The 18808-nt window shown below is 45.0% G+C and overlaps 1 protein-coding gene across 3 annotated transcripts in view; it reads right to left on the bottom strand.

The window, feature by feature from the left end:
• Positions 1-1150: 1150 nt before the first annotated feature.
• Positions 1151-18808, bottom strand: part of LOC132399943 (N-terminal EF-hand calcium-binding protein 1-like) — a 163603-nt gene continuing 145945 nt past the window's right edge. For all 3 annotated transcript variants that reach the window (XM_059980904.1, XM_059980905.1, XM_059980907.1), the window contains exon 13: positions 1151-6224. In XM_059980904.1, the coding sequence (XP_059836887.1) occupies positions 6187-6224 (38 nt within the window). In that variant the 3' untranslated portion in view covers positions 1151-6186. The remainder of the gene's footprint in view (positions 6225-18808) is intronic.

Below are 18808 nucleotides of genomic sequence, written 5' to 3'. Positions count from 1 at the left end.
AAAGTGATCTACATAACTCTGACTGTGGAATGATAGTTGGTGCCAGATGGGGTGGTTTGAGTATCGAAGAAGCTGCTAATCTCCTGGGATTTTCATGCACAACAGTCTCTAGAGTTTACAGAGAGTGGTGTGAAAAACAAACAGTATCCAGTGATTGGCGGCTCTGTGGATGGAAACACCTTGTTAATGGGAGAGGTCAGAGGAGAATGGCCGGGCTGGTTCAAGCTGACGTGCAGGTGACAGTAACTCAAATAGCCACACATTACAACAGTGGTGTGCAGAACAGCATCCAGCATGTCGAAGATTGAAGTAAATGAGCTATGGAAGCAGAAGACCACAAACATTCAGTCAGTGGCTTCTTTATAATGTAGACGAGGTACCTGATAAAGAGGTCACTGAGCGTAAACCCTCAACTACGAAGTGAATTTATTATCTAAATACGTATACGTCAGCATATACTACCCTGCCGTTTCATCTTTGCAGGCATTTATTCGCAGTAGATAGAAAGAAATACGATGGAATCAATGAAAGGCTGCACACAAAGTTGGACAAACTGTGTAAGTACAAAACAAAAACTAATAATAAATAAATACATTAATATAAAGAGCACAAGTTGTAGAATCCTTGCAAGTGAGCCTTTAGGTCGTGGAATCAGTTCAGAGTTGAGGTGAGTGAAGTTAACCACCCTGGTTCAGGGGTCTGATGGTCGAGGAGTAATAACTCTTCCTGAACCTGGTGGTGTGGGACCTATGGCTCCTGTATCTCCTTCCTGATGGTAGCAGAGAGAAGAGAGCATGGGCTGGATGGTGAGACTCCTTGAGGATGGAAGCTGCTTTCCTGGGGCAGCACTCCTCGTGGGTGTGCTCAATGGTGGGAGGAGCCTTTACCCTCTCACATTTAAGAGAAGATGGTTGGCAGGATTGGGCAAGAGTCCAGGTGCAGGTTGATGGGAGTAGGCAGAATAATAGTTCAGCACAGACTAGATGGGGCAGAAGGGCCTGTTTCTTCACAGTAATGCTATAACTCTGTGAAATAATACACACACTTGTCTCAGTAAATATCTGAATATGATGGGGTGTAATAGCTTTAACTAGTGTTAAATAGTGTTTAATAGTGTTAAATAAGGAGACCACATTCCTTGCATCCAATGTGTTTTATTACTTACGTTACATTATTTCACTTACAGATAAACAGTAATATTCTAAATAACCCACCAATGCAAATGTGTAAAGAAATCTGTAATGTTCCAAAATCCCTCTGGCAATATATCTCTTAAGAATGTTCCATCATCCACAAATGAATTTCCAGTTCTTCTGCTCAAATCTACATTTCTGCCTCTGCGTGGGCTTCCTGCCATGGTCTCTCTTTTTTAAGTGTCAGAGGTTTGCCCAGATGATGTCGGCCACTGAATATGTGTACCCATGCTGACAGACCTAGGGATCGGGAAGTCCTGGGCTGCCTTCTTAAGGACAGATCAGAACCACAACATCAAAAACATACTTTCTTTATCCCGAGGGGAATATAACAGAGCTAGCATCCAGAGATTCACATTTCAATCCACTGCAACTGAGGAATTTTGACCATCAGACATACGCTCAGTCGCCACTTTATCAGGGTGGTCTGAGTATCTCAGAAACTGCTGGCATCTTCACACACGACAGCCTCTCGGGTTTACAGGGAATGGTCCAGTGAGCAGCCAGTTCTGTGGTCGAGAATGCCTTGTCAATGAGAGAAGGGTCAGACTGGTTCAAGGTGACCTGAAGGCAACAGTAACCCAAATAACCACGTGTCACAACAGTGGCACGTAGAAGAGCACCTCTGAACACACAGCACGTTGAACCTTGAAGTGGTTCGGCTACAGCAGCAGAAGACCATGAACATATACTCAGTGGCCACTTTATTAGGTACAGGAGGTACTAAAAGAAATGGTCACCGAGTATAGATAACAGCTAACATGACTATAATCTCACCTTCTATCTATGCATAGTAACCATAGAACCACAGAACACTCCAGCACAGAAAACAGTCCATTCGGCCCTTCTCGTCTGTGCCAAAACTTTATTCCGCTAGTCCCATTGACCTGCACCCAGTCCATAACCCTCCAGACCTCTCCCATCCACGTTATCTATCCAATTTATTCTTAAAGCTTAAGAGTGAGCCCGCATTTACCACGTCAGATAACATCGAACCTCCTTGTCTAACAAGAAAGTATCAATCACTGCCTCAAAGATATTCAGTTTCCTCTCTGCTATGGGAAGACATTTCCAAAGATTCACAAATTTCTGCAAAAAAACAAAATTTGCTTCACCTCTGTTTTAACAGGTCAACCCTTTGTTTATAAATAGTGACCACTAGTTCTAGATTCTCCCACAAAGGGAAAAGCACATCTATCGTGGAGAAGAAGAATCTCAGAGTTGTAAACTACATACATACTTTGATAATAAAGGAACTTTGAACTTGCCAAACCCCCTCAGAAGTTTATACATTTCAATTAAGTCCTCTCTCACTTTTCTTAACTCCAGCACGTACAAGCTCAGCCTATCCAATCTTTTCACTGAGAAAAACAATTCCAGGTCTTAATCCATTATAAGACATTAAGAACAATAAGACATAGGAGCTCAATTAGGGCATCAGTCTTTGAAATCTGCTCCACCATTTTATCAGGGCTGACTTATTGTCCCTCTCAACACCAGTCTCCTGCCTTCTCACCGTAACATTTGATGCCCTTATGAATCAAGAACCCATCAAACTGCATTTTAAATATACCCAATGACTTGGCCTCCACAGCCATCTCTGGCAATGAATTCTACAGATTCACCAGCCTCTGGCCTGAGACTCTTCGACTATAGGAAACATTCTCTGCACGTTCACTCTATCTAGGCCTTTCAAAATTAGGTTGGTTTCAATTAGGCCTGCTTTTCTTTCTCTAAACTCTCGCGAGGACAGGCCTGCCCATAGGTATCAAACTCTCTTCACGTGTTAACCCTGTCATTCTGGAGATCATTCTCGTAAACCTCTTCTGGATCCTCTCCAAAACTGCTCACACTACTCCATATGTGCTCTGACCAATGCCTTATAAAGCCTCACCATTATATACTTGCTTCTATATTTCTAGGCATTTAAGTTTTCATAATTGAATAAATAAGCTAAAATGAAAATCCCATTAATGACAGCTATGAAACTAATTAATATCCTTCTGAGAGAGAAGCTGCCACCTCATTCCTATGTACTTCCAATCCCAGTCTCAATTCTCGACAACCTCCTCAAAAATATTGAAACAGTACAAAGCAAATTTACAAGGATGCTGCCAGGACTTGATTACTTGAGTTAAAAGGGAAAGGTTGAATAAGTTAGGAATTTATTCCCTGAAGCAGAAATTGGAGGGAGATTGATAGAGGTATACAACATTATAAGGGGTATAGATAGGGTAAATGCTAGCAGGTCTTTCCACTGAGGTTGGGTGGGACGACAACTAGAAGTCATGGGTTAAGGGTGAAAGGTGAAATGGTTAAGGGGAACAAGAGGGGAGACTTCTTCACTCAGAGCGTGAAATGAGCTATCAGTGGAAGTGGTGGATAGGGGTTCAACTGCAACACTTAGACCATAAGACAGTGGGGCAGAATTAGGCCATTCGGCCTATCATCTGCTCTGCAAGAAAGGTTCGGATAGGGACATGAATGGGAGTAGTATTAAGGGCTATGGTCTCGATGCAGGTCAATGGGATCAGATAGAATAACAGTTCGGTACAGACTAGATGGGTCGAGGGGTCTGCAGTAATGTTTTATGATTCTGTGACTCTAATTTGGGCATTTAGGGATGGGAAGTGGCCAGTAGCGTCCACATTCTGTTAAGTGACTGAAAACACAACAAATCTCACTGGCTAAACCACAGCATGCAATGCTGCCCTGTACTTGATGGTAATACTGGCGCTGGGAAGGACTGAACACTCCAATGAGGCAAGGGTTAAAGGGACTTGCCTCACTGTGCACCAGGACACTTCTGCTCGAGGGTAAGCAGAGAACCGAGAACAGCCTACATTCAGTAAGGACAGAGTGTGCCTGTTCAGAAGCACGGGTTGCAAGCTACTGTGAATTCAAAGTGCACGTCCAGCCTCAGCTGTTAGACTCACAGAACATTATTTATTGGGATACAGCATGGAATAGGTCCTTCTGACCTTTCGAAATGCGCCACCCAAATCCAATCCTAGCCTAATCATGAGACAATTTACAATGATCAATTAATCTACTAACCGGTACATCTTTGGAGCATGGGAGGAGACCAGAGCACCCGGAGGAAACCCATGTGGTCATGAGGAGAAATTATTAAATCCTTACAGGCAGTGGAGGGAATTGAACCTGGTTCGCTGGTACTTCTGCCAACCCATTTACTATCTTCAACTAGGGAGTAAAATCAAAATAAAGGTTTAGTGTCAATCAGTCCTCTGGTTGGATCTCCTCTGAGCAACACATTGCTTCTCAAATGAGCACTTTAACCTTTAGCACGATCCAAAAGGTAAACTGCTGCAGACGCCGGAAGTCCGAAGTAAAAGCCGCAAATGCTGGAAATGATCGGTGGGCCGAGCAGCTCCTCTGGAAAGAGAAACGGAGTTAACCTTTCAACAGGACTAGGAAATACCTGAAGTGAAGCAAAGCTTCAAGATGCAGAGAATGGGGGGAGGGTGTGGGAGAGAGCAAAAGGGAAGGCTGGTCGATGTGTGGAAACCAGAGATTGCTAAATGTGAGCAGTTTCAGGTCCCTTAAGAAAAGATGTGCTGACATTGAAGAATGTCCTGAGGAGGTTCACAAGAATCAACCCAGGAATCAAAGATTTAACTCACGAGGAGCGCTTGATGGCTCTGGGCCTGTACTCGCTGGAATTTCGAAGAATGAGAGGGTATTTCATTGAAACCTATTGAATTATGAAAGGCCAAGATAGAGTGAAAGTGGAGAGGATGCTTCCTTTAGTGGAAAAGTTGAGGACCCGAGGGCACAGTCTCAGAATAGAAGGGCATCCCTTTACAGCAAAGATGAGGAGGAATTTCTTTAGTCACCTGGGATGAATCTGTGGAATTGATTGGCACAGACGATTGTAAAGGAAAAGTCACTGGGTATATTTAAAGCAGAGCTTGATAGTTCTAGGTTATAGGCTATCAAAGTCATGGGGAGAAGACAGGGGAATGGGGTTGAGAGGGATAATAAATCAGCCATGATGGAATGGCAGAGCAGACTTGAGGGGCCAAATGGCCTAACTCTGCACCCACGTCCTATGGTCAAAATAGAGAGAATGTGATGGCAGAGAGGAAATTGTGAAAGCTGGGGAATAACAGGAGGTATGTATGAAGCACAACTCCGCCATGGGCAGTCCAAAGCCTGGCTGTGAAAGGAGGAGGTTCGGGCATGGGGCTTATCCCATAAAAACCCGGAGCTACAGAAGCACCAGAGGAAGCTTCAAAGACCGCATCCCCGAGAGAGGGAGGATCTTCGTCCAGAAGACGTATATAGTCATGAGGTGAAAGCTGCAATCGGTGGAAGCCACAGAGCCAATCAACCTTCCATCACCAGGAAGAGAGGCTGGCCTAAGGACACCTGGTGATGTGACCTTGAAGCTAACCAGCTGGGCTACATCTAGGGACAACTGGCGAGACTAGCCCAGGAAAGAGGATTCTGGCAATGGCAATGCCCCAGTAGGGTTGATGGGCTGAGGTAAATAAGTATAAAGCACAGAAGGAAATCATTTGTCTATCATACATTGCTAGGTCTCCGCTCAATCCCACTCTCCGATTCCATCACCATTGCCTTGCAAATTCTGATTCCTCTAGAATTAGACAACAGTTGGCTCATTAAATCACGTGTTGACTTACTTTTCATTACATTACAAAGAAAATTAGTGCAGTGCTGTGTGGAATGGAAATAGGGGAGGTGCAGACAAGCAAATCATAACTTATCGTTAGTCACACTGGGCTCACAGGTCAACTGCATCCCATCAGCATTTCACAATGAATAATTTCAGCAATCATTTTACATAGTAGCTACTTGTATTTGAGAGTGCAGTTCTTTTCTGAAGAAATCATTTTGGCAATGGTTTGAATGACGTCTTCGGTTCCGGGGGCAACATCAAACGTTTTCGGGGGTGATGCTTTGCTGAGGTGACTCTTCAAAAGTGATGTTGCGCTCCAACGTAAAGGGTTCAGTTGTTGTTGTTTTTGTTTATGATCCACCAAGAGGCTGTAAATGATGAAGAACAGCATGATGGGAGTTAACTTTTACCTCTTGGAGTCCAAATGCCAACACCCCCTCCTTATCAAATCCCCCCTAAACAATGATGCAGTATTTTGTGTTTGTTGAATTGAATTGCTACAACCGTTTGGCCCATTACTCACTGTGCTGTCTCCTCTTAGAGTTCTTTAACTGGCCTACCTACTTTACATATACTCATTGCCTGTAGCCCTGTGTAACACGCACAGAAAATGCTGGGGAAACGCAGCAAGTCAGGCAGCCTCCATGGAGAGGAATAAACAGTCAACATTGTGGGCTCAGACGCTTCATCGGGACAAGAAAGAAAGGGAGCAGGAGCCAGAATGAGGCGGGGAAGGGGAAGGAGTACAAGATTGCAGATGAAATGTGAAGGGGTAGTGGGTAGGTGGGGAATGGGGAATGAAGTAAGAAGCTGGGAGGTGATAGGTGAAAGAGGTAAAGGGCTGAAGAATAGGGAATCTGATAGGACAGGGAGAAAGGGAAGGAGAAGGGGAGCCAAATGGAGGAGATGGTCAGGTGAAGTGAAGGGAAGGGATGAGAGGAGATTCAGAATGGAGAATTGAAGAAGAGAGTGCCTCCACTGTGCATCTATAGAAGTTTGTCAAAGTTTCAGATGTCAGGCTGAAGCTGTGCAAACTCCTAAGAAAACAGAGGCACGGCCATGCCTTCCTTGTAATGGCACTTACCTGCTGGTCCCTTATTACATTATATCTCATGAGCTCTAGCTTTTCTGCCAAGTCTGGACCCCTTACCCTAATGGAGACATTTTCTCCCATTTCCCTCAAGGAGTTGTACACCCCTATCAAACCTGCTCTTAACCTCCCCTGCTCCAAGAACCACATCTTCTCTAGATGAGTCTCCTCATTCATAGAACTATGCCAGCAAAATGCCCGCTGGTCCAAGACGATTGTTCAAGATTCACTTATCATGAAACCATTCAGGTTAGAGTCATAGAGCACTACAGCACAGAAGAAGAACCTCTGAGTCTGTGCCAAACTATTATTCTGCCCAGTCCCATTGATTCTCAACTGGACCATGGTCCTCCATACCCCTCCCATCTACGTATTCATACAAACTTCTCTTCAATGTCGCCATCCAACCTATGCCCAGCACTTCTGCTGACAGCTCATTCCACGCTCTCACCCCACTCTGAGCAAAAAACATCTCCCTCAGGTTCCCCATTAACTTTTCACCTTCCACCCTTAAACTATGACCTCCAATTCTAGTCTCAAACAACCTCAATAGAAAAGAAATCACTTGTATTCACCTTATCTTTAGCCCTCACAATTACTTCTATCAAATCTCCCCTCATTCTCCTACACTCCAGGGAATAACGACATAACCTATTCAACCATTCCCTATAACTCAGGTTCTCAAGTTCTGGCAACAGCCTTGTAAATTTTCCCTGCACCCTTTCAATCTTATTGATACCTTTCCTGTAGGTAGGTGGTCAGAACTGCACACGATACTTCAAAATTCAGACTCAAACGTCTTATACAACTTCAACATAACAGGAGCCGAGGTTGACAGGAGACAAAAAACAAATTCAAATGTAAGCCCCCATGCAATGGTAATGTGGCCCCTGGACATTTGCAGCCCTCAAGGTGCCAGTGTTCTGCTGCTTCACCTCTAAGCCTCAGTGCCTCTTTAACTCCTTTTCCTCCTTTTAAAATGCCTGTTAAAGCTGGCCATCTTGACCAATCATCTCTCCTGACGTGTTTCAGTGTGACTCTTCTGTCAAGCTATCATCGTCATTATTATGTGGCGTGTTGTATGACATGGGAGATCATAATCCTTGCATGACTTGGCAAAGTTTTCAACAGAAATGGTTTGCCATTGCCTTCTTCTGGGCAGTGTCTTTACAAGATGGGTGACCCCAGCCATTATCAATACTCTTCAGAGATCGTCTGCCTGGCATCAGTGGTCGCATAACCAGGACTTGTGATTTGCACCAGCTGCTCGTATGACCATCCACCACCTGCTCTCCATGGCTTCACGTGACCCTGATTGTGGGGGGGGGGGGAGGGATGAGCAGGTGCTACACCTTGCCCAAGGGTGACCTGCAGGCTAGTGGAGGGAAGGAGAGTCTTCTTTTGATAGAGACATGTCCTTCCTGCTACTGTTGGTAATTTCTTAATGAGTGGGATGCACTGCATTTAAACTGGTTCATACAGAAAAGAAACAGATCCTTAGATCCAAGCCGCACAAGTCAACCAAGATGCCCACCTCAGGTGTGCCTTATCCCTCTTCTGGCAGGGACATACCACCACCCTGCCACTCATATATACTAATAAAAATATTGATGGAATTACAAAGAAGCTATATTTCATCAGGAGCTTGAGGAGATTTGGCATGTCAGCAAAGAGTCCAGCAGATCTCTGGAGATGTACCGTGGAGAGCATTCTAAATGGCTGCAACGCCGTCTGGTATGGAGGGGCCACTGCACAGGATCAGAAAGAGCTGCAGGAAGTTGTAAACTCAGCCAGCTCCATCATAGGCACTGGACCACCACCCACCCCTAGCAGTGAGAACATTTTCAAAAGGAGATGCCTCAAAAAGGTGGCATCCATTGTTGAGGACCCCTACCACCAGGCCATGCTCTCTTCTCTACGTTACCATCGGAGAGGAGATACAGGAGCCTGAAGGCACACACTCAACATTTTAGAAACAGCTTCTTCCCCTCCACTATCATATTCTAAATGGACAATGAATCCATGAACATTACCCAACTATATTTTTTGTTCTACTTATTTAATGTTTAAGAACACACACAAAATGCTGGTGGAACACAGCAGGCCAGGCAGCATCTATAAGGAGAAGCACTGTCGACATTTCGGGCCAAGACCCTTCGTCAGGACTAACTGAAAGGAAAGATAGTAAGAGATTTGAAAGTAGGAGGGGGAGAGGGAATTGTGAAATGATAGGAGAAGACCGGAGGGGGTGGGATGAAGCTAAGAGCTGGAAAGGTGATTGGCAAAAGTGATACGGAGCTGGAGAAGGGAAAGGATCTGGGACGGGAGGCCTCGGGAGAAAGAAAGTGGCGGGGGGGGGGGGGGGAGGAGAAAGCACCAGTGGGAGATGGAGAACAGGCAAACAACTAAATATGTCAGGGATGGGGTAAGAAGGGGAGGAGGGGCATTAATGGAAGTTAGAGAAGTCAATGTTCATGCCATCAGGTTGGAGGCTACCCAGCTGGTATATAAGGTGTTGTTCCTCCAACCTGAGTGTGGCTTCATTTTGACAGTAGAGGAGGCCATGGATAGACATATCAGAACGATATGTCTGTATCACTTTCGCCATTCACTTTTCCAGCTCTTAGCTTCATTCCACCCCCTCCGGTCTTCTATCATTTCGCATTTCCCCCTCCCCCACTACTTTCAAATCTCTTACTATATTTCATTTCGGTTAGTCCTGACGAAGGGTCTCGGCCCGAAACGTCGACAGTGCTTCTTCCTATAGATACTGCCTGGCCTGCTGTGTTCCACCAGCATTTTGTGTGTGTTGTTTGAATTTCCAGCATCTGCAGATCTCCTCGTGTTTAATGTTTAAGAAATTTCTTTTTATAATTTAGAGACTATTTTATGTATTGCATTGTTAGGTTGTTGCAAAACAACGAATTTCATGACATATGTCAGTGATAACAAAAGAGTTTCTGATTTTGATTTGGTGCTTGTCACCTGCACAAATACACGTATGCTCAGGTCTAATGCAATACGTGCTTGCAGCAGCACCAGGAAGTTTATCTGATACAAGTATATTACTATTTTAAGGATGCTATAAAAAAATGAGCTGTTGTTTTGTAGAGTGCTTCTTTCGGCAGGAAGGAAACTTTGCACATTCCTACCCTGGCTGATGCAATTTATGTAAAAGATTGGCTGGTAGGCATCCATTATTCAAATCAAGTGTTAAAAGCCTAATGCAAATTTCTTTGCATTATAACGTAGGAGATGTAAATATCCTTAGAAATCAGATTGCACATTCTTGGGAGTATTAAATACAGCTATTGTGTAGCTATCACTGCAGAACAGTGGATGAGACTGATAGGCCGTTTGAAACATTAACTACCTTTTATCGGATTTTTACAGTGCTTCGGTTGTGTTGCACTTAGCGTGACACTAGTAGAGCATCAGAGTTTAGAGTTCGATTCAGGCCCCGCCCATAAGATGTTTGTACATTCTGCTCACAGACTCAGTGCAAACTTCCTCTATGTGCTCCAGTTTCCTCATACAGAGCAAAGATCTGCTGGTTAGTAGGTTAATTGGTCATTGTAAAATTGTCTTGTGTTTACTAGGACAAATTAGGCTGCTGTCAAAAAGCCTGCTGTGTTCACCAGCATTTTGTGTGTGTTGTTGTTTGAATTTCCAGCATCTACAGATTTCCTCATGTTTGCTGGTGTCAAATAGGTGGGTTGTTGGGCCAGAAAGGCTGGTTTTGTGCTGTATTTCTAAATAAGTAAGTTGGTTTACACCTGACAGCAAGTACAGAGACAGGAGCTCCCATGGGACATTACCTTCGTCTTTCTGCATCTTGTGTCAGTCTGTCAGTCAATATTCAGAGAGGGACATCAAGCTGCGGGGCAGTCGGCCCTCCTTATCTGCAAGGGATTGGTTCCGGGACCCCTCGTGGATACCAAAAAATGTGGATGCTCAAGTCCCTTGTTCAACCTGTCTCAATGTGGTGAATCTTAGGACCCAGTGGAACCCCAGACCTTATTTAACCCGTCTCAGTGCGGTGGACATTAGGACCCAGCGGAACCCCAGACCTTATTTAACCCGTCCCAGTGAGGTGGACATTAGGACCCAGCGGAATCCCAGACCTTGTTTAACCCTTCTCAGTGAGGTGGACATTAGGACCCAGCGGAATCCCAGACCTTATTTAACCCGTCTCGGTGCGGTGGACATTAGGACCCAGCGGAATCCCAGACCTTATTTAACCCGTCTCGGTGCGGTGGACATTAGGACCCAGCGGAATCCCAGACCTTATTTAACCCGTCTCGGTGCGGTGGACATTAGGACCCGACACCGGAGCTCTGAATGCGCAGTGTTCACGAAAATAATCACGATCACAATTGAAAATAAAGTGGAAATAATAAAGCGATCGGAAAGAGGTAAAACGCCATCGGTCATTGGAAAAGCATTAGGATACAGTCAATCAACGACTGGAACAATTTTAAAGGATAAAGTGAGAAAGGCCCTGCCCCGATGAAAGCTACAGTTATTACTAAGCAACGCAGTGGTTTAATTATTGGGTTTTGGGGTTTTGTGATTTTGATCCTCCACATCAACCCGGCATGGATGGAGCGCGCGCTTGGGAGCGATCTGTCCCGAGTCCCGAGAACTTCTGTTCCCGAGCCCGGTGCTGAAACATACGTTCTTAAGTGTTTTATATGCATAGAAAGGTAAAATATATGCTATATACTAAGACAACCATTAACTGATGATAAATAATACAGGATGTACCTGTTCTGACTTACTTAGTAAAAGAACTTTTTATTTTTATCTCGATCCATGATAACCCACGCACATCCTCCCGTATACTTTAAATCATCTCTAGATTACTTATAATACCTAATACAATGTAAATGCTATGTAAATAGTTGTTATACTGCATTGTTTAGGGAATAATGACAAGAAAAAAAGTCTGTACATGCTCGAACTACGAGTGCTGGAAGAGCACTTCCGGGTTTTCTTGCTTCGCGGTTGGTTAAATTTGTGCATGCGGAACTCGCGGGTAAGGAGGGCCTATTATCCTAGGCATACAGACACAGTGAAATGCCACAGACATTAGCATTTAGTGGCATCACACACTACACAGCAAACAAGACAAATGAAAGTTGACGTTAAATTAACACAAGTTATACATAACTTACCTCCCAAATGCACGTAACAACCCGAGTGCACGTTGAGAGACAGAGAAAATGTCTGAGGTGGAAATCTGTTCATAGGCCTTGCTGATGGCTTTTTCCTCCTTCACTCACTGGGCGAAGAGAGGAGACCTGCTTCACCTCAGGATCCTCGAGCTCTGGGTCCTCCTGCTGCTTTCTCTCTGGCACCGGCTGCAACACTTGCTCTGAAGGTACATGGCATGCCATGAATTCTCCTCGCACAGCCTGTACCACTAGGGGGTCCCTTCACTGACACAGGCCTCAACCCTCATCTCCAGGGAGGCAAGTTGTGCTTCCCTCTAGGGTCTAGTGTACCAGGGACAACATCCCTGGTAGAGTGCTCAGAGGATGTGCAGACTAGCTAGCAGATGTTCTCACTGACATCTTCAACATCTCCCTGAGCAGCGCCACTGTTCCAACGTGCTTCAAGGCCGCCACCATCTCCCCGTGCCGAAGAAGTCTTCAGTGTCTTGCCTAATGACTACCGTCCCATTGCACTTACATCCATCATCATAAAGTGTTTCGAGAGGCTCGTCATGAGGCATATCAAGACCCTGCTGCCCCCCTCAATGGACTCCCTGCAGTTTGCATACCATCCCAACCGCTGAACAGATGACGCCATTGCCACCACCCTCCACCTGGACAAAAAAGACACATACATTCGGATGCTGTTCATAGACTTCAGTTCAGCATTCAACACAATCATTCCTTAGAAACTGATTGGAAAGCTGAGCCTACTGGGCCTGAACACCTCCCTCTGCAACTGGATTCTAGACTTCCTGACTGGGAGACCTCAGTCAGTCCAGATCAGGAGCAGCATCTCCAACACTATCACACTGAGCACGGGGGGCTCCAGGGCTGTGTGCTCAATCCACTGCTGTTCACTCTGCTGACCCATGACTGTGCTGCAACACACAGCTCGAACCACATCATCAAGTTCGCCAATGACACGACCGTGGTGGGTCTCATCAGCAAGAGCAACGAGTCAGCTTACAGAGAGGAGGTGCAGTGGCTAACGGACTGGTGCAGAGCCAACAACCTGTCTCTTAATGTGAACAAAACAAAAGAGATGGTTGTTGACTTCAGGAGGGCACAGAGTGATCACTCCCCGCTGAACATCGACGGCTCCTCGGTAGAGATTGTGAAGAGCACCAAATTTCTTGGGTTTCACCCGACAGAGAATCTCACCTGGTCCCTCAACACCAGCCTCATAGCAAAGAAAGCCCAGCAGCGTCACTACTTTCTGAGAAGGCTGAGGAAAGTCCATTTCCTACCCCTCCATCCTCATCACATTCTACAGGGGTTGTACTGAGAGCATCCTGAGCAGCTGCATCACTGCCTGGTTCGGAAATTGCACCATCTCGGATCACAAGACCCTGCAGCGGATAGTGAGGTCAGCTGAGAAGATCATCGGGGTCTCTCTTCCTGCCATCACGGACATTTACACTACACGCTGCATCTGCAAAGCAAACAGCATTACGAAGGACCCCACGCACCCCTCATACAATCTCTTCTCCCTCCTGCCATCTGGGAAAAGGCACCAAAGCATTCGGGCTCTCACGACCAGACTATGTAACAGTTTCTTCCCCCAAGCTATCAGTCTCCTCAATACCTGAAGCCTGGACTGACACCTTGCCCTATTGTCCTGTTTATTATTTATTGTAATGCCTGCACTGTTTTTGTGCACTTTATGCAGTCCAGTGTAGGTCTGTAGTCTAGTGTAGCTTTCTCGGTGTTTTTTTTTACGTAGCTCAGTCTAGTTTTTGTACTGTGTCATGTAACACCATGGTCCTGAAAAACATTGTCTCGTTTTTACTATGCACTGTACCAGCAGTTATGGTCAAAATGACAATAAAAGTGACTTGACTTGACTTTGTCTGGCTCCAGTTGTATCTACAGCCAGTGCCATAACTGGAGAACACGTTGGTATGAAGACCTAGAGATTCTGCAGCCCCAGAATCCATCCCCCTGGGAGTTTGAACCGATCACAGCCCTCACAGTCATCCACTGCAATGAATTCCACAGATACATCACTAAAGAAATTCCTCATCTCTGCTCTAAAGGGACGTCCTCGTACCCAGAGTCTGTGCCCTCTGGCCCTAAACACACCCACTATCGGAAACTACACATTGCTGCTGGCTGGCCTGCATTTTATTTTAATACAGTACTGTGCAAAAGGTACATATATCTCTGTACATATATTACGTATGGCAATGTACTGCTGCAGCAAAACATGTCATCAGTGAGTAATGATAAACCTGATTCTGATATCGTTCTCTATTCTGTAATGATCAATAAAACAATTGTGTAAAATCAAACGACCTTGGTGTGTCTATACCCGTGCCACTCACCACCCCTGGCACTCCTTCTCTGCCACTTGTTCCACACCGTTCCTGCAGCATTCACCCTCCCCTTCCCAACATACTTTGTATATACAAGATATACATAATTGCTCTCTGCTCCACGTTGACAAATACAGTACTGTGCAAAAGTCTTAGACACCTTAGCTGGATATATGTGCCCAAGGTTTTGCACAATACTGTATATTGACTTGTGCTTTTATTTAAATATATTGCCAGGCAGCCACACATCTAATTTGCAAACAGATCAGATTACAAGCAGTTCTTGGAAACAGCTCCAAGGCCAGATTCAAGTTGGCTAATCATAGCCACTGTGGTAGGCCAAATCAAGGGTGGTGACGAATTAGCAAAGAGGAGGGAGATTGAAAATCTGGCTGCCACAACCACCCCCTCTCATGTAATGTCAGCAAGACACTGAGTATCGCAGTGATCAGCACAACGCTTTACAATCAATGTGCCCACACACACACATCTTTTGCTACAAGCGCACAAAGGAATTTAAACTGCGCACAAAAGGTTGTCACCCTCTACCTCACTGGCATGTTAAGTATATTTCATAATCGTATACAATCACATTCCCTTTTCCGGTTTCTGACGCGGACAGTGTTCCAACCAACTTAGAGGAGTACACAGCATCAGTGACCAGCTACATCAGCAAGTGCATCGATGACGTTACTGTGGCCAAGACCATCACTACACGCGCTAACAAGAAGCCATGGATGACTGCGGAGGAGCGCGCGCTGCTGAGGACCTGTGACTCCGCTTTCAGAGCGGGCGACAAGGCGGCCCTAACAACAGCGAGGGCCACACTGTCCCGGGCCATCAGAGGGGCAAAGCGTGCACACGCCCAGTGAATCCACAGTCACTTCCAGGACAGCGGCGACACACGGTGCATGTGGAAGGGCTTCCAGGACATCACCAACTACAGGACAACATCACCTGAATGTGCGGGTGATGCCTCCCTTCCAGTTGAGCTGAACAACTTCTACACTTGTTTTGATGCAGAAAGCGACATGTCGGGGAGGAAGTCCACCCCCCCCCCCAAATGACCAGGTGCTGTGTCTCTCCGTGGCCAATGTGAAGAGAACCCTGTGCAGGGTCAACCCACGGAAGGCTGTTGGACCAGACAATATTCTTGGCAGAGTGCTTAGAAGATGTGCAGACCAGCTAGCAGATGTTCTCACTGACATCTTCAACATCTCCCTGAGCAGTGCCATCGTTCCAATGTGCTTCAAGGCCGCCACCATCATCCCCGTGCCAAAGAAGTCTTCAGTGTCCTGCCTCAATGACTACCGTCCCATTGCACTCACATCCATCATCATGAAGTGTTTCAAGAGGCTCGTCATGAGGCATATCAAGACCCTGCTGCCCCCTCACTGAACCCACTGCAGTTCGTGTACTGTCCCAGCTACTCAACAGACGACGCCATCACCATCACCCTCCACCTGGCCCTAACCCACCTGGACAAAAAAGACTCATACGTTCGGATGCTGTTCATAGACTTCAGTTCAGCATTCAACACAATCATCCCTCAGAAACTGATTGGAAAGCTGAGCCTACTGGGCCTGAACACCTCCCTCTGCAACTGGATCCTAGACTTCCTGACTGGGAGACCTCAGTCAGTCTGGATTGGGAGCAGCATCTCCAACACCATCACACTGAGCACAGGGGCCTCCCCAGGGCTGTGTGCTCAGTCCACAACTGTTCACTCTGCTGACCCATGACTGTGCTGTAACACACAGCTTGAACCACATCATCAAGTTCGCCGATGACACAACCATGGTGGGTCTCATCAGCAAGAACTCTTTTAGGTTCTTAGAACTCATCTTGCTAACAGATGCACAAAATAAATCGACATAAAGCACAGAAGCTCACAGGCACGTGTTTAAGCAATGCCGGCTAGAATGCAGTTCCGGGGGAGCTCAGTTGCTCAGCGCGCGCTGCCTTTTATCACGCACTGCCTTTTTTCATAACAGTGAAAACACCTTCCATTAGCGAAAACAGGTAACTAACGTAGGTCTTTCATAACAGCGAGGAGTCGTAAAGCGAACATTCAAAAAACAGGGGACACCTGTACTGTTTACGTGTGCTTACCCCAAGAAAGACTACCATGACTGTGAAGCCTTGTGCGGGCAGTTGTGTGCGTATGTGTGTACATGCAAATTTTTTTTCTCCAAATCAATTTCAGCTCACTGCCTTCCCACTTTTGATAAGTGAAACTACACCGTACATACAAGATTTCTACTTTATATAGGGTGTAAATTTATTATATCATTCCTGCTTTTACTATATGTTTGTGTTATTTTAGGTTTTATGTGTTATTTGCTTTGATTTAGTAGGGTTTTTTTGGGGTCTGGGAACGCTCAAAAAATGTTCCCATATAAATTAATGGTAATTGCTTCTTCGCTTTATGACATTTTGGTTTATAAACGGTCTACCTTCGGATCGCAAGGGAAACCTGTATAGCTGATCTCGTAGTGGGCCTGATGACAAACTGCTCTAAAAAGCCATCTCGTAGGTGTTCAATAATCTCACTCTCTTGAGATCCATTACCAACCAGATTTTCCCAATTGACGTGCATGTTGAGATCTGCCATGACTATCGTGGCACGCCTTTTCTATTTCCCATCGGTATCTGAGGCCTACAACCCAGCTGCTGTTGGGAGGCCTGCCACCAGGGTTCTGTTACCCTTGCTGTTTCTTAACTCTACCCACAAGGATTCAACTTCTTTTGATCCTATACCTCACCTTTCTAATAACTGATGCTGTTCTTTACCAGCAGAGCCATGCCGCCCCCTCTGCCTACCTTCCTATCCCTCCGATACAACGTGTATCCTTGGACATTCAGCTCCCAGTTACAATCATCCTTCAACCATGATTCAGTGATGACCACAACATCATACCTGGCAATCTGTAATATTGCAACAAGATCATCCACTTTATTTGTTATACTCCGTGCATTGAGATATAACACTTCGAGTACTGTATTTGCTACCCTTTTTGATTCTGCGTCCCTAATGCACTGATACTAATGCAATTCTGTCTTATCATCTGCCTGCCCTTCCTGGTGGTCTGACTGCACGCTAGCTTTGCTTTTTTCCCATCTGTCCTATCCTGAGTCCCTTCACTCCTGATCTCACACCCGTGCCAAATTAGTTTAAACCCTCCCCAACGGCTCTAACAAACCTGTCCATGAGAATATTGCTCCCCCTCGGGTTCAGGTGCATCCCGTCACTTTTGAACAGGTCATACCTCCCCCAGAAGAGATCCCAATGATCCAAGAACCTGAAGCCCGGCTCCCTGCACCAGCTTCTCAGTTACACATTAATTTGCCATATCATCAATCATGTTTCTACCCTCACCAGCACATGCCACAGCAGCAGTCCATAAATTACTACTCTTTACAACCCTGTATTATATCTGGGTGTTATATAGTCTTTTTTTTCTTTTCATGGAGTTGCCATCTTGAAAATGGGGGTAATATTAGTATTAGTTTGTGCGCCTGCCACTTGGCTCTTTTTCGAGGGGTTGGGGGAGGGGGTAGGGATCTTTTTTCACGCTTTTGCTTTTTATTTTTTTGCTTTTAGTTCATGGGCCGACTTTAAGTTATTAATATTGTTGAAGTGTCATGTTCTCCGGTTGCTCCTGAATCATTTTTCCTTCTTCCTGAATTATGGGTTATGTGTCTTTTTAACCTTTTATGATATACACAACTAATATTGGCATGATGGATAAGTCTATTAACTTTATCTCTTGGAATACTAATGGTTTAAATCATCCGATTAAACGTAAAAAATATTTAAAGTATTCCATAGACTAAATGCTAATATTATCTTTGCACAGGAGACCCATATTAGGAGGGAGGATAATCAACGCTTTTTTGGGTTCTGGAAAGGTCAACAATTTCACTCGAATTGTACTGCCAAAATTAGGGGTGTGTCTATTTTTATAGACCGCTCAATTTCGTTTACACATCATGAAATTATTTCTGATCCACAGGGCAGATTTTTGATGATAACTGGTTCACTTTTTAATCGAAAAGTGGCTCTAGTTAATATTTATGCTCCAAACTTTGACTGCCCTGAATTTTTTAAACGTTTATTTACTTCCCTCCCTAATCTAAATGAATATATGTTGATAATGGGTGGAGATTTCAATTGTTGTCTGAATTCTTTGATGGATAGATCTAAACCTATTTGAATTCTTCCGAATAGATCAGCCTTACTTATTAATTCCTTTATGGTTGATTCGGGAATTACTGAAATATGGCGGTTTTTGAACCCTAAAGATAAAGAATTTTCTTTTTTTTTC

The sequence above is a fragment of the Hypanus sabinus genome, chromosome 9, assembly GCF_030144855.1.
Source record: "Hypanus sabinus isolate sHypSab1 chromosome 9, sHypSab1.hap1, whole genome shotgun sequence".
Classification (NCBI taxonomy): Eukaryota; Metazoa; Chordata; class Chondrichthyes; order Myliobatiformes; family Dasyatidae; genus Hypanus; species Hypanus sabinus.
This window is presented reverse-complemented; position numbering and strand designations above follow the sequence as displayed.